The 16,986-nt window shown below is 49.6% G+C and overlaps 1 protein-coding gene across 10 annotated transcripts in view; it reads left to right on the top strand.

Annotated features, from left to right (window-relative positions):
* Window positions 1-16,986, top strand: part of Shal (potassium voltage-gated channel protein Shal) — a 139,134-nt gene that overhangs the window by 76,067 nt on the left and 46,081 nt on the right. For all 10 annotated transcript variants that reach the window (XM_076802638.1, XM_076802639.1, XM_076802629.1 and 7 more), the window contains exon 4: window positions 11,771-11,923. In XM_076802638.1, coding sequence (XP_076658753.1) covers window positions 11,771-11,923 — 153 coding nt within the window. The remainder of the gene's footprint in view (window positions 1-11,770; window positions 11,924-16,986) is intronic.

Here is a 16,986-nt window from a genome sequence, read left to right as displayed (position 1 = left end):
TCATCTGCGCACGGATTTTTGTCGCTGTGTGCACCTGTGGAGGTGTACCTGTGACAGAGTAGAGCGTCGCACAAGGGGTTCATTCTCTTCGTGTAGTTGCGCTGGTCTCGGTGGGTGGCGCACGAGAGAAAGAGAAAGAGGGAGGGAGGGAGGGAGAGAGAGAGAGAGAGAGAGGGTTGCTAAAATTAGACGCGAACAGAGGGGGTTTATTCAAATTACGCCGCAACCCGCGCGGCGAGAACCGGCGGGCTCCCTGGATTTTAAGCGGCGACGTTGCTTCTCGCCCGAGAATGAACCGGGCTCAGATAACATGACGTTTCCCGGAGTGACGCCGCGAAATTAAACGAGGCTCGCGCGGGGCTTAATGAACCGTGCGCGCCTCTTCGTCCACAAAGGAGGATTTCGTCGCCGAGCCGGCGAAACGGGGACGCTCGGCTCCTCGCGCTCGTTCCGGACACGCTTTTCCTTTTGAATTCGCTGCACCGCGCACACCCGCCAATCGATTGGGAAATTTTGCTACAGCTGATCCTCGTCCTTGTTTGGGTCTGCGCAATATTTCATGTTCACGAAACCAAAGAGAACCTGGGGACACACCAATTGATTGGAACATTCTGCCGCAGTCGAGTCCCCACAATTCGTTCGAACTGTACAATACACGCTTGTCGATGGGTAGACTGCGGATCTTTATGCAGATTAAACATTTTCATTGCAAGGTTGAAAAGCCAGAAATTCCTCTCTCTCTCTCTCTCTGTTTAATCCTTTTAGACCGTTCAAAATAGGATGTTTCCAAGGTCTTTGGTGTGAATTGAATTTATTTGAGTTTTGAACCGCCCTCGAATTCGAATTGCCAGGCGGAAAATTTTTTCGCGAGAAGACCAGGCCGGACACTATTGCGCCAGTGGAATCTGGACCGTCCGGAAACAAGATGTCCCTACAAAGGATATTAATTCCAGCCCCATCAGTTATTCCCGTCAGGCCTGAGAAAGGCTTCCACGGAATTCCAACGTTGTTTTCGTTTGCCGTGAGGGGCGGGGATGGGGGTGGCCTCCCCGGACATCTGGTCTCCTCCCTTATCAGCTTCCAATCACGTTCGTCCCTTTTGAACAGTCGGCGGCTTGTTTGAGGCCGGTCTCGCCCTTCTGTCCGCAGTTTCCCCGGCGTGGCAGGTGTACTTAACCCAGAAACGAATGCGATTCCGGCTGGCTTTGTCGAGTCGTCAAGAAAAATCCCGTACACCGCCCCGGGCCGCCTCGTTCCACTTCCTGCCGCCTTTTCTGATGCTTTTTGAGCACGTTCGCGTGTCACCGTCTTCGCCCCTCCACTCCCACCCCACCCCCTGCTTCCTGCGGACGTCCGAACCTTCTCCCGACGCTGTCTGCAGAAACGCGAACCCGATTGCGAATTTATACGCGCCGTAACATCTGCGTTTCGTACGCGTCGCTTCACCGATTATTATTCGTTTTCCTCTTGGTCTTCAGCCTCTCGCGCTGGTTTTCTATTCTTCCGTAGTTTCTCTTTGATCGCCACGTTTGTTTCAGTCATTCTCCCTTGTCCTTCACTCTCTTTTATTCCCTTCGCTCTTTCTTTTGTAGCTTCTCTTTGATCGCGCCGTTTATTTTGGCCGTTCTCCAGTATTCTCATAACGTCCTCCCGATTGTTTTATTCCTTCGCAGCTTCCTTTTTATCACAACATTTATTCTCGCCATTGTTCTCGCGTTCCCATCTGTCTTTCCGCTTATTCATTAGCGTCGCTACGTGTATTACTCGACTGCGGATATTCGCACAGTTCCTTTTGAAAAGGAAAAACAATTTCTTTCATGATTTTCGCAAGCGCGAAGATTAGATAAGGTCGAGCCGGTTTATTGAATAAAACGACCACCGAGAAGCAAGGCTTTGCGACGTTAATTGGTCCCCGTGTTTCGCAAGTTCTAAGGGAATTCGCCACACGCGTTCCAGCACGCGAAAATTCATTTTTAAGTCTAGACAAATAATTCCGTCACGCGAACGCGAGCGAAACGGCCGTCGACGTGTTAAATATCAGATCGTTCCAGAAATAATCTCGTTTTTCGAGTTCTCGCTTTGCAAATCGTTTCTTCCGACCGCTTTTTATTGCAAGCGGACGCCTAATCGCGGGATACATCGCGCCCACGATCGATAATTATAGACCAGAGGTCACGGTTTCGACCGTGTATCAGCCTTTTCAAGGGTGCCGACTCTCGTCACCCCGCCAAACGTTGGTTAAACCACTCGTTAGCGAAGACTGACAGAAAATACGCTTGAATAAAATTCTAATCGATCTGATTTTTAACAAATACCTTCAGATTTATATCCTAGGGAATTTAATTGACTCGAGACCCGTGGAACGGACAGCCGGATTTTCTCCTGGCGGTTTCGAGGGCCGAGCATCGGCTCCCTTTTCCGATTGGGACTGTTTGCGGTAATCGTTGCACCCGGAGGAAGATTGATTAATGCAACCCAGCGGGAATCCCGGCAACGAACCCTCCAAGTGGAACTTTCCCGGCCGATTTAAACTAACTTCGAAGCACATTTCTGTTCGGGTGGGCGGGGCCGGGGGGCGGGAAGAATGCCTGATCAAGCTGGAAACTTGACGGGATACGATCCGGCTCACGGTTTGACGTCAGGAATGATTAAATCGAGGCGGAGCGGCTCCGGCGGCCACGCGTCAGATGTTTCCCCTCCGAACAGTTTAATTACGATGGAACAACTGTGCCGGCTGATGGAACAGCGACTCTGACACCGACACTCCCGGGGCCATTCTTCTCCTTTCGGGACCGAACAATCGGAACTTTTCGTCGCGAACGTTCCGCGAAGGTAACCGGACGCTTTCCTAGTCCAACTTTCGACGCTTTCGCCTCCCGTCGAGTCCCAAACGTCCTCGTTCTTCGGTAATTGGTAATACGCTACCGATTCCCACGGAATTCCCTCGTTGCCTAGACGGAACGCGACACTGTCACGAGATCGTAGCCATAAGAGACCGAAACCCTGTTCCGATCGGGAGATACTTATGCAAATGTTCCTACGATTCTACGAAATCGCAGCAATTTTTCCTGCGCGTGGGTAGATCGGCTTTTCGTTTCCGGCAGCATCGATTTTGCAAAGAGGCTGAAGTGTCTGATCACTGCTCACACGTTCTACTGAAATATACAGATTATGAATCAAGGGGGTTTTAGAAAGCTGATTTTTCTCCCGAGTGTTCGCACAAACCTTTGCAATTCTGGTTGTGAAATTTTTCAACCAGTGTTTCACTAAATAGAAGATCATGTTCGTCATAGTTCCCGCAAACCTTCGCGTTCTAGCAGCCTCTGCGATCTGTCTTGGCATGTTCCTGACCAGGTCTCTCTTAGTTTGCGCTTGGCCGGCCAACGTTCGACCCAATCTCGAGTGACCGGGTTTGACAGACGTTCCCTTTCACCGAAAATCGGGTTCTATCGGTTGACAGGGCCCCGCCGGCCATAACTCTTCCTCTCGTTTCTCGAGACGGTCAGCTTCGTCGCGGAATTTCGCGCGTCCGTGCCAAAACAGCCATTGCACAATAACGCGCGTGTCGCGCGTTTCCACTTGGCGAATCTCGCGGACGTCGAACGCCGGCTCGATTACGGTTGCGGTCGAATAGAGTGATCTTGGAAACGGTCTTCGAGTCTCCCAACAACAACACCCGTCCGAGTCTGGCTGTCCGAATCCACTTATCGCACAGCTCGCTGCTGCCAGGCGCGCACTTTCCGATTCTTCGGGACACGTTTCCTCGGGTTGTCCGTCTACAACGTTGCTGCGGATTTATTTATTCGGACCGGACCAAACCGAGCTTGTTTGTCCGTGCCAGATTTATTTGATTAGGGCAACGAAAAGTGTGATACGCGGCGCTCTATTTACAAACGTAGCTCTCGCAACGATATACCGTCACGAATGAAAATCAAACTAACTTTGATCCCCGAATTGACGTTGGCAGCCGTCGTTTCGCTAACAAGAAAATCGTAACACGGTCTTGCCAGAAGTTCTACGTCTCGGACAAAGTATTTCCTGCGATAAGAACTGGCTCGCAGACAAAACTTCCTCTTGGTCCGTGTCCGTATGTCTGCAACAACGTTGCTCGAATTTATCGATCCAAAACGATCCGAAAAAATTCAGCTCGTATAACTCGGCGTGATCTATCGAGGAAAGGAAAAGCGTTGCAGACTCTGCGATAAAGCATTTTACGCGACACGAACTGTCTAGCAGGCAAAAGTTATTCGCACTCGAGTTATCCGCAACGTGGCTACAATTTATTGACCTAAACCTCGAACAAGCTTGCTCGTCTCGGCACGATTTATTTTATCACGGAAAGGAAAAGTGTGTGTCGATACACAGTGCTCCGGTGCGGCAAGAATCAATTCACGTTGCCAGTCTTCGCAACTGTTCGCGAGAAAACAGTCTTGTCCAAACCGAGAGAGAACCGAGCGTAGATCGTGGATCCATTTCCCAGATAGACAAAGTATTTGATGGGATGCGAGGCGGACAAAAATCCGTATCCTCGATTTATTTATCCTCGGAACGAGAACAGTACGGTTTCACGGGAACAGAATGCACTTTGACGATTCAAGTACTTTCGTCTCGAGGCTCGCTCAACGGACGTTCTAATCTCGTCGAATTCATACTGAGGACTCGGTCCAGCGGCCCCAAGTGTTTAGACAGCAGTCAATCACGGATCCCTCAAGATTCTCGTTGTTCGATCGCCCGTGTTGTTTCTCGCGACAGAAGAGTTGGTCCACCCACCAAGAAAAACAGTGGATAATTGTCTTCAAAAGAAGTAAGGTGACGCTTTCTCGCGGAGAAAAAGGATGGCCTTCTGCGGAGCTAATGATCAGTCCAAGGCTAAAAACAGTGGATAATTATCTCCAAAAAATTAAGGCGACGCTCTCTCGCGGAGAAAAAGGATGGCTCCCCCGTGGAGCAGATTATTAGTCCAGCCAAGGCTAAAAACGGTGGATAATTATCTCCAAAGTATAAAGAGGTTGTTTCTTCTTCGAAACAACAGTGAATCATGGGTCCCCGAGGATTGCCGGTGTTCTATCGCCGGTGGGATAGTTGGGGTCGGTGTTGTTTTTCGTGGATAAGGAGGGATTCTGGAACGATCTCGGCTCGGCTCGGCTCGGGCTCGCGTTGGTTGCGCAGCTCGCGAGCATCAGACGCGGCCAATCGGTATCTTCGTGTCGGCCGTATTGATTTCTTCCGGGTCGTGGCCGGCCTCGATCGAATCTCATCGGAATCGAAGTTGTCGGGGCGAGACGTCATACTCGCCGGCTAATTATAGCCGGGAAACGGCGTTAAAGAGAGCTCGGAATAGACGAGCAGCCCCATCGGATTTTCCGATTCGCGTGGCACAGCAACCGGGGAGAGGCAAGCGTCGCGGAAGAAAGTGTTCTCGCGACAACCGGCTCTCTCGAAACGCTTTGCGTGTCCGTTCCCGGGCTTTTGCCCGCCGGAGAGACACTCTAGACACTGTAGGCCGACTTTGCATAAAGATCTGTGCTGTCTAATGATCAGACACCCTCCTCCAATATTTTTATTTCAACAGAAACATCGATGTCAACGTACCGCGTAGGTTTCGACAGGATTTCATTAGTCGTTCGCACGCTGCAGTAACCGCAGAGATCAAATGAGGTGCTGGATCGTGTTGGAGTTTCAGGCAGATCCTAGGAGCGAGAAGAAGGTTTCCGTCTTCTTCTCGCGAGTGTTCCGGGTCTTTCTCTTGCGAGCCGCCCCTTTCCGGCACGTTTATTTCCAGCCGGACGATATTAAATTCACGAGAGGCCATCCGTGTCGCCCGTTTTTCGGCGTCGTCGCCGCCGCGCGCCGCTGCGGATATTCAAACAGGCGGATTTTTCCTCGCCGTTTTCACGCGCGTCCCACCGGCTGTGAATTTCCACGCCGACGGTTCGGCGGTTTTAATTCTCGCGTCGCGCGCCCGCCTCCATTTATCTTGCACCTATTCCCAGTTTTTCTGCTTCGAGAATCTCTGCCCGGATTTTCTACCTCCCTTCCTGCACGCCCTTCTTCCGATCCTCGAGTCGCGCGACTATCTGTTTCCTTCATTGACTGGCCGAATTTATGGAATTGTCGACCGGAGGTCCATTACAGCGTTCTGCGAACTGTTTTGCCTGGAAAATTCATTTGGGACATTAATCTGTAGCATTGTCTCGTGGAGCTTCTTGCGAGATGGTAATTATTGCTTGCTGATAAACGAGACACCTCGCTATTTTTCCCGGAAAATACTTTCGAGACAGAGATCGGTCTGTGTGAACGTGTGCGAGCACGTGGCCGCACGGATTCGCAGTCTGGCTTTTATTTCGCCGGACTGAAGAGCGGTTATACACGACAAGGACCGGCCGAAGATGGACGCGTCCGACGGCGACACCATTTTAGAAATGCAGCGACCGCGAGCCTCGGCCAGTATGGATATGCATTCCCCGCTTAATAGTGGCAGCGATCAGAGTTCGTAAATCCAGCTGGGCCATCCCCGCGCCCCATAAATAACTCGCTACGTCCGACCTGACCCCGGGACGCTTCTCGCAATTTTATACTCGCCCGGCCACCTAAACCGAACATGCTCCCCCATCCTATTTCCTTAGATTGCCGAGACGAAGCCCTCTGACGTTCGCAGGAAAAATGTTGCAGCTCGTCAAGGTAGACCAAAATCCACTCGCCACCACGTAATACATCGTCGCTCTTCTACCGAAAATCTGCTAGGTTTTTACGAACATTTTTCAAAGCTAATTAACACGTGAGAAGTTCCGGTCTTGACATTATTCTCCATTTTTTTCTCAAAACAAAATATTAAAAAACGTAGAATTTTTCGGTGTCTTACACACTTTTTGAGGTACAAATAATTGCGAATGATTTCGGAGCGACTTCTGGTTCCGCGACGAGGCGAACGGCGCGATGGAATTTGTTGAACTTATATTTAAACGGTTGCGGCTAGATCAATGGCTGCGCTAAATAGAAGGCGCAATTGGTGGCCCCTCCGAAACGGTGTCATGTCACGCGTCACTATCTTGGAGAGGTCAGTGCGTTTATAACCACCTTTACAATCCGCCGTACGAAAATAGACGGTCGTCGGTCTGTTTATAGAAGCCGTTCTCCGTGATTTCTTTTTACACGGAACCACGTCTGGCTACGTCGCTGTTTCAGCTACACGCTAATCTCCCTGCTCGACAAAATAAAAACTGCGAGTTGAAGACGTCGAAAAGAATTCCAGAATGAAATTTGGATCGTTTAAAAATGTTAAAACAAAGGCTTGTTGACGCAGCCAATTTTTACTTTGCGGTCCGGGCAGTAGGTGCGAAAAAATTCGCGTTTGGCTTCGAGAGGGGGCAGGATAGATCGCGTAGCTCGCGGAATCGAGTCTATTGATCGTCGCGAGCGGACGTCGCGGTGTCGTCGATAACGTCGACGACAGCCCACGGGAATAGCGGGCTCGCGAGTCCACGGGGAACTTTGTTTCGAAGCGCAACTTGGACGGTTCTTTGTCGCGGCCCCTGGGGATGAGGATCGCCGCTCCACTTTGATCAATGGACAAAGGCTCTCTCGTCGATCAATCTTTCCCCGTTGCCAGGCTCGATTTCACCCGGACCTGGAGAGCGTACACCTCGCTGGCACAACTCAGCCTAGCCGAGGTCCTGCTGGAAGCAAACTCGTTAAAAGAACCCAAACGCCAACGAAAGACGGAGCCGCCCCTGGAACTTCAGCAGAACCTGACGGGAGAGCCTAATTAATAGCGTTGCTCGGGAGGAGCGCGGCTGCGCGCACGTGGCAAAGGATCTTCCTCCGAATTGTTATCGTCCCGATTCTCAATATTTCCTGCACGCTGTTCGTCCATCTGTTTCCCTCATCTCTGGCCTTAAGCTGTTTCTAATTGCTGTCTTTTGTGCGCTCGGACGAACACGCTTTTACTCTGTTCTCGTTTTTAATTCCTCCTGTAATTTCATTTTTAATGACCGTTCTCGAAACATCGTTGCAGGGAGCATTGATTAATTCGTTTCGCGGTTCAGGGAGCTGATGAATGGTTAGGGGAATGACTCGGGATAAGATGAGGGGAATCCTGAAAATCATGATGAACTCTGAAGTACCGTCGATCGAACAGAGCCCATTTTTACAATTACGCGTGCCATCGAGGACGTACGAACGGGATTCTCGCGAGAGGGAAAATAATGGGGCAGGTGAAGGGCTGTCCTTTGTCGGCGGATACACCGAGCCCCTCTTTACTCGCTCATTTTATTTCCACGCTTGGCTGGCCTCCGCCCCGGCCCGACAAAGGCGAGCTTAAGGAGACGTGGGATTTTTTAAAAATATTGATCTCCAGCGAAACAAAGTTTCTCTCACGAAACCAAAAATCCACTTCTCTCGACTCGAATCTCGAATACAGTGGACACGAAACGGGGAAATTATGTTCAATACCGAAAGTATGGTTCTGGCAATTACAGCCGCGGGAAAGGAAAGTCGCGAATCCAGGAAGATTGCGAACGCGGCTCTTCGTTCCCGGATAAACAACCCCCGTCGCGGGCCCATGTAAAATAATCGGAATTTTCCGGGTCGCGTGCCGGATTATATCGGATTCATGAAATTTAAATATCTCCTCGGGTCACCGGGTCCCGGGATAGGCGGGGACCGGGACGCCATCTGTTTCCGGCGTGTCTCTCTCAATGCCTGGAATTCAATCGTCGAGCCAGAGATCCGAGATTTCGATATTTCAGGGCTCCCCGAAGGGACCCGGACCGGTTTAAACAAAGAACAGGGGAAAAACGAACGAACGAACGAACGAACCGTCAGAGAGCTAGAAACGGAGTGAAACAGATAAAGAGAGGAAGCGAAATAGAGAGATGACAAAAAAAAACCCTGGATACATTTCGCTGATATTTTTTTTTATCGCGGCGGAGGCAAATGAAATTTTCGGACGAAAAATCAGACGATTCGGGAAGGGACTCGAGGAGAACCACGAGAATGTGGATCAGCACGCTGAAACGCTCAAAGTCTACTAGCAATTTGAGCACGAGGGTGTCGAGAGGGATGCCGGGTAGATCCAGCGATCTATAGCCGAGCTCCAGATTCGATTCCGTGCAACGGAGCAAGCGTCTCTCGTGGCAAAACCGCTGGGAAAGGGTTCCGAAGTGTTCCGAGCCACGGCTAGACCCCTCGCTCAGCACTTACAGGATAGATTTCATCTCGTCTTTGGCCTTTGAGAGACGACCCGGCTCTCAGCGTGCAGCCAGAGACGCGGATTAGTCAACCACTCCGCCCCGGATTAGTGTTAACGATCTTGTCTCGTCACTTTCTCTGTTTATTCCTGTCAGGCTCTCTCTCTCGGCACCTTCTCGCTTTCTTGCTGCCCGTGGATTATCTGCCGGATTACCATGCCTCTTTTAATTAACGCGCATCCTTGCGGTTTTTAATCTCTGCAAAGTTCGCGACCCTAAAAAGAAAAATTGTGAATTAATTTGCACGAGGATGCATATTGTCGTGGCTTTAAATTGTATTTTAGCAAGATCCCACTGTGATCACGGGGATGAAACAATTTTGAATATTTCGAAATTTCCACCGACAGAGAAGTTTCTGAAAACGACATTACTGCGTTCGAGTATCGATCGTTCGGTAACGATCGGAGCGACGCGATAGGCGAAATCCTGGATGACGCGGGATGGCCGAAAGAAGGGCTGGCCCCCGATGCGAAACCATCATCGTTTTCCCCATCGGCCGCGTAATTCCGTATGAGAAACAAGTTTCCGCCGGATCGGTGGGGATTGCATCCCGACGGTCGAAACTTTCCTCGGTTAACACCGGGACTGGTCCCGGAATGGTCTCTGACGCGATTCGCGCTCGTTCGAAAGCGAATTCGTCTCTCGGCTCTCGCTCCCAGAACAATTTCCCGTGGCCCCATGGAACGTTTCGAACTCGTCCCCTTTTATAACCAACGATAACTGTCATATTTCTAGTTGGAAATCGTCTCTTTTCCATTCGAACGCTCGCGGGATACGCGGAATGGCCGCTGGTAATAGATCTATTCGCTCGATCCTGTTTATACCGATTGCTTCCTATTGAAATTTCGCTTCTTTATCGCGACAATCGGTTATTACCCGTCATTATTCGATCATCCGCCATTGTATTTCCAGCTGAAATCGTCTCTAATCCGTTTCAACAATCGCGGGGGATTCGGTGGACTGCTGGTGACGTTTCCCTTGTTTCCAGGGACGAATTATGGGTTTATTACTACTTTAGAATTCAGAAAAATACCGAAATTAATGGCATTTTTGTTTTATCTTTACTGGAGGAAATATTCGGGTTATCAAGATCGGTAGAACGATTTAAAAAATTGATTTGCCCGACCGGTGCAAGAGGTAATTGAACGGACGTCGTCGATTCTGGGTTGGAAGCGATAAATCCACAAGTTGTAGCGGTAACGTTGAAAGTTCGGTGCTTCGTGTTCCGAGAGGCGAGCTCCGAAGACCAATGTCCGATCGCCTATAAAATTCGAGTGTCTGTCGCATTTTTCAAGGAGAACTCGATCCTGGCCGGGCTCTGTCTTGGCCACAATACGGTCGAACAAGACCGAGCTGAACTCACCGCTCCTTATCCATGCTTAATCTGTTCCCGATGCGGCCAAGTACGAAGTAGATTGCCCCGTCACCTAGCCAGACCTCTACTGGCAGACTAACTATAGACGCTGCGAGTAGTCGCGCCTGAAATTTACATTTCTTCTTCTCCCTAAACTTTCAAAAAATGGGAACTTCCAAGTTGAACCTATTCTTTTTAGAATCTGTTCTAAGCAAATAAAACTTTGATCTAATTCGGATTTTTACGATTTTGCGTCGAGAACGACACAGGATTGCAGAACTATTTAAAATGTTCGGTGTCGAAGGTTCACGGAGCGGTAACTTCGCACGAAGAACTTTCTGAACGCGTTAAGCTGGAGAAGTGGATAGTTGGGTACTAAAAAATCGCTTTCCAGGCCGCCACGCGACGGTCGGCGATGGGAACTCTCGAAATTCCTGGTTCTAAAATTCTGAACCGTCTCCCACCGCTTTCCATTCTTCAATTACCGTGAACGTACGGGGCTGCGAGAGGCGGCTGGATCGATAAACAAGCCTGAATTTAATTAAAGAATCTTTACTTTTAATCAAAGTTGTCGGTTCGGCAGGCTGCGCCGCACCGGATCCAGACCGTGCCTTGTCAGACGCGGTTCAGGACACTCTCGTTCCGCCGGAGAACAATTTCCCACCGATTTTATGCACTTGCGGCTGCAGTCGCGATCGGTATAATTTGTGGGTCACGAAATTTGCGTTGAAAAATTACTATGAAATCTCGAGCGTTCTTTTTTCGAAAATAAATGCCGTGAAAGGGGAAGATGCGATCAACCCCTCCATGACGCGGTTAATAAAATCAGTTAAATCGGTGAGGAGAATGTTGTTAACACTAGGTTTACGGAGCCCTAAAAGCGACTATTTTGCATTACTTCATAAAAACAACAAGAACGTGTTACCCACATTTTCAGCAATATTTTTAAAATAATATGTACCCAAAGAAATAAGTTTGCTAAATAATTTCTTACGTGTGCATCCTTAGAATCTTGATAATATTAAATTAAAAATATTAGAACCCGTCATTTTGACGGGTCCGGTAAATCTAGTGTTAATATCTGTTCCAATCTTTCTGAAAGTCTATCTAGAGCTAGGATGTCAACGAGAAAGTTCGGCGCTGACGTGTTGCGATTTGTGTGTTTCAGGATCGCGAGTTCGTGGAGATGGAGGTGCCGTTCAACGGTGCCCCGAAGAGGCCGGGATCGCCGTCGCCCCTGACCTCTCCCGCGCACAGCACTGCCTCGAGGGGCGGCCTGCTGCACGCCTGCTGCGGCCGCTGCTACCCCCAACGTTACCAGGTACGCGGTCGCCGTATTCTCGCCTCGACGACCTCGATAAGCGAGGGCCCACCCTCGTCTTCCTCCCACTCTCACCAATCGCAGCCGAGCGGGCAACCGGTCCAGTCCCATTATCAGCCGATCGACCCGGCCACCGTGCCGAACGTCGCGTTCAACGTGCCCGGCGACAATGACCGGCAACGTCGCCAGGGCACCAGCACCTCGTCCAGCCCCTACAACGAGACAAGGGTGTGAGCCGGGCTCGGGCCAAGGATCTCTTTACAAGATCGTTCATCCCCCTCGCCTCCTTAACCCTCTTTTTACTAGGAAGAACGGTTTCGTTTGCCCACGATCGGGATTGTCGTCGGTACGCGGTGTCAGTCCTGGTGAGTTACCGATCTTCATCTTCGAAGCGGCCTGTGCGCCTCCTTTGCTAAGTCTATTCGAATCAACAACAGCAAGACGGAAGTCCGTCTTCGGCGGCCTAGAAAACTGTTTCCTCTGGGACCGAAGATTCTTGTCCTAGCGACTTCGGAATTGGTTCAGGATTGCGGCAGGGGTTCCGCAGTTTGGGGTACACAGGTAGATGCTTTGAAGGAAGCAACAAGTCCAGGCTGAGACTGGTTCTCAGCCCAATTGGGTTCGACAGCTTCAAAGAACGTTCAGAGGTCTAGCGATTTAGCTGCTGGGATATCGAGGACGCTAAGAATTCAGGCCTATGGGTGAAAGCGAAGAGGCTTAGGTGTTCAATTTGTACAAAGGGTCCTTGGAGGATTCTGTATCAGCTTCCAATTTGAAGATGGTCGGAAACCTAAGAGGTTTGCTGTGCCCTAACAGTCTCAGTTAGGCTAGAGAATCCTTAAGAGAACTGAGAAATCAATCTTAAGACGTTTAGTAGTTTAGATATCTTGACAATCTTCGAAGACATTAAGAGTTCAGGGGACTGAGGCTGGTTTCTAGGTTAAGAGAGACCTGAAGTATACAATACAGGGATCTAAGTGTTTCAGGTGAACCTTGGAGGAATCTCAAGATTCTGCACTGACGTTCGCTTCTAGTTTAAGCGAGGCCTAAAGAGGGACCTGTTTGAAGCTTCAGGTGATCTAGGTGTTTATGCGCTAGGTTGATTGCTAGTTGAAGAGGGCCTAAGTTCCAGAGACCTGTTAAGCTTGTGCTTTAAGGGTCCTAATGTGAAGGACCTCGGAAGAATCTAAGAATTCTGAGCTCTGGACTTTCAGGGGAGCCTAATTTCGAGAGTCTTGTGAAGGCCTAGATTCCGAAACGGCTCTAAGTGTTGGGTCGAGGAATCCTTGAAGGACCTAGGGACGAGTCGAGGAGCCGAATCCCGAACCTCTTCGGGACCCGAGGACTCAGGGCCATGATCCAAAGAGTCTCCTCGGTATAAGCCGAGCCAATAAACAGGTATCGTTGAGGATCCAGAGATTTTCTCTCCGGCGAACGCAGACCACGCTAGTTTCGATCTCGGGTGTAATCCTGTGCGAGGGTGTTATCCTGTTCAAAGGAGGAAACGGAGACCCTCGACAACTATTTATTCTTATCGCACTCTCCGTGCTCTCTCAGGCACTAGGCGTTTAGCACTAATTCTTCGTCGGTAATAGAAGTTTAATCTCGTCAATGAAGCGGTCCCGTACGATCCATCGGTTCTCGTCGATCGTCCTCTCTCTCTCTACGATTTCTGTCCAGACGCCAGCCATTCTTGGATATCTCGGTCGCGTATGCTGCGATTAGATTACCCAGCAGCCACCGCCGCCGCTTCGAGACTAATTTCCGGGATTCGATTAAATCCGAAGAGCCACCGCACACCGCGGCCTCCGTCTTCGGCTCTGACGGAACCACCACGGCCCTTGGAAATCCTTTCCCAGCTTCTCCGTTTCAAAGTCGTGATAATTAGCCTACACGGATAGGCTCTTGTTCGCCGGTACACTAACCGAACGCGAGACAAACCCGATGAGACGTTAGTCCGAAGCGTTAACGATCTTGCGAGACGCTCCCGCTACCATTCAAGACGAACAACGTTCCTCAGGCTCCAGTTACCCCGGGACTAATGATTTCGTTAATTTACAACGGGGCCGGGAAATTGGTCGGAACCTGTGCAATAAAATTTCGCTACGATTCGCTTTGTCAGCTCGAGTTCGAACCCGGCGATAACGGAACAGCGCCAGGTTATACGGTGCGCTGTTCAATATTCACCGTTTCCACTTATCGCAGGCTCGCAAGAATGCTAGTGTATGGAATAAATTGTCGAACTACGCTTTCTCAAAGACGAAGTATTGCAATATCGGAAGAGACTCGGTGAATAGAGTTGGTCGTCTGAAATTCAATTTCACGCTGCCACCGGGAAAGTTGCTGCTCGACGTTGTTTTGAAAATTCTGACTCCGGTACGGGCCGATACGTTTCTTTGTTAGGTGGTCGTGCTTTATTTAGACACAGGATAAGCTAAAGAATTTCTTCCTGTTTTAAAATTTGTCCAACACGAATCAACAGCTTGTGGTAGTTCGAAAGAAGCGATAAATCTTATTCGTCGTTCTAACGTCGCATTTTCGAAATTTCTCCGAGACCACCCAACGTTTCCGGAACCAAATTCTCCCGAAGCAGGCTTCGAAATTCGAATCCAGTCCGGGTTTTATCAGTCCGCGTAACGCGCGGATCGTTCGGCCCGGTTTGATAAGAGCCGGATAAACCCGACGTCCGGGATAGCAGTCGTAAAAATTTCTGCGATCTCTTCTTCGCCGTGGGAAATGGAAGACGAGTCGAGGGAACATAAAAACGGTACGCAAAGCGTACGATCGCATCTCTCCCAGAGAGAATAGAGAGAAAGAGAGAGAGAGAGAGAAATCCTTTCGAAAAAATCCGGCTCCTCGATCTGTCCGAGAGACCAATTTGTAGTTTGTCGTTCGGGATGTTGTTTTCAGGATAGGATGACGTACCCTGTATATAGTGCAACAACAGTGGATTGACGTCCAATCTTGCGGATAGAGTGCATACTTTTACTATTCCCCTGGATTATTTTCGGAATCGGGCTAAAGTTTCGTTGATCTCGATTGATCTACACTTGAAAATTCTCAACCAGAAAATTCTGGCTATAACTTTGTGAAATACCAGAAAAATTCCCACTTGTGAACGTGGGTATCCCGAATTCTCTGAATTTTGGTTGCCAGATGATGATTTAAAAATAGAAATTCTCATTCGCCGAGAAACACCGCAGTGGAGAAAAAAAAAAATTGCAATAAGCTGAGATAAAAGCTGACCTGGAAAAGTGTCTGAGAGGTCGAAAAAATCGTATCAGAGAAAGACTGTTGTACGTGTCCAATTTCGTAGCAGCTTGAACTTAAATTCGCCATCTGGCGAGCGTCTCTTTCGAGGTGTTCGGTCGTTTTCGGTTTTTCGATGAAAGCGTGGGATCGATTGAGGCGTTCGATGACGGATGGAATCGTCGAAACGGTTGACGCAGGCGGCTTTCTGGACCGGTTGAAAAGTGGCAACGGTTTCCGGTGTCGGGAAACCCGATGCGTATCGACTGCAGCCGCCGCGTTCCGAGCGACGTATATCGACTCGTAAATCAACTTCCACGTAGCCACGGGCGACGTTAACGAGGGAAAATGAGAAGTGATAAATGGTCTGGCCGGCTGACAGATCGAGGACGAGACCCCATCGAAACCCCATTAAACGTCGTTCCTCTCCCTATCTATGCTCTCCCGCGAACGCTATTTTTCAGTGAACCCAACTAACACCCACCTCGACTCCGCCCCGTGTTAATCGTCGATTAACTCGAAATTTCGTTGCTGGTCCTCCACCATCGTTTCCCTCTCTCTTCTCTCTTGCGGTTTTTTGGAAATTGAAATCCTTGGACACCGGGTATTAGCGTTGATTAAATTCTGACTCTATTCCAGCCGACAACCAATTTCCAGACTAAATATATGCCCGCGTGTATACGCGTACTCGTTCTATACTCGTTTTCGTTTATAGCCGCGCGGTGCTATACTTTGGTAATCCCTTCCGCATTGTGATCGCGCCTGCATTACGACTGGTATTGCACCGTGTAAACCCGCTTTAGGGTTACTAATTCTCGGCGGGTTAGTGGCAGCAATGATCCCACATACATGAATATCCACTTCGTGCTCAATAGCTAATAGAGCAACTAAACTCCATTAAAACCTATTGTTGATCGGCTAAACTAATTTCTGAGCTGTCTACCCAAGCGTCCGCGGAACGTTTCCCGAGCTTTTTGGAACATTTTCGGGGGTTTGATCAAGTTTAACCGAGGTTTCTTCAAGTTCTAATCACAGTAGTTCGTTTAAGACCCCCAATACGAGATTTAAATACTGTTTGATCCTCTTTGACCACGTTTTATGTTTCCATTGGTTTGCTCAAGTCTCTGCTGGTTTGAACAGATTTGTCGAAGAACTCGCCACAATTTTTCGTCCACTGACTGAACAAATAGAACCATCGCCGCATTTTATCTCACTTAATTCCAAGTTTCCAAGAGTTTGGCCTAGTTTGACGAAGTTTAACTATGTTTCTCGAAACCCAATTGTCCCATACCGGCCGAAAAATCATCCCGACCACAAATCCTGGTCTCTGACTCGGATCTGCCCACGCAACACCGCGCGATCGGTTTTCTCTTTCGCGTTCTAACCGTTCCGACGTTCTGCTTACAATTTACTCGCTGGTCGACTTTAATCGACGCCCGATGATTAATGCACAGGTGATCGAGGCGTGTGTCCGGGGCCAGGGCCGACCGTTTACACGATCTTTACGACGGAACGGGGTCCCGTTTCGCCGTTAAAAGCGTGCGTGACGGCGACGTCGCCTGGCAAATGTGTTTCTGGCCGGCTTTAAATCAATGATAAGATTCATACGTACCGAGGGAGCTCGGGCCACGACGTGCGCCGTCACCGGCACGACGAATGTGTTCCTGCCACAGGCTGCACGTACCCTCCTCGTTCACTGTCTCTCTCTAGAGTCAGCCAGAACTTGCCGAAATGCACGGGACAGCCGCCACATCCGCTGCGAAGCGTTTTCCTCGCGATGGAATGCACCCCACTTTGTTCCCTCCGGTCGCTTC

The sequence above is a fragment of the Halictus rubicundus genome, chromosome 17 (genome assembly GCF_050948215.1).
Source record: "Halictus rubicundus isolate RS-2024b chromosome 17, iyHalRubi1_principal, whole genome shotgun sequence".
NCBI lineage: Eukaryota > Metazoa > Arthropoda > Insecta > Hymenoptera > Halictidae > Halictus > Halictus rubicundus.
This window is presented reverse-complemented; position numbering and strand designations above follow the sequence as displayed.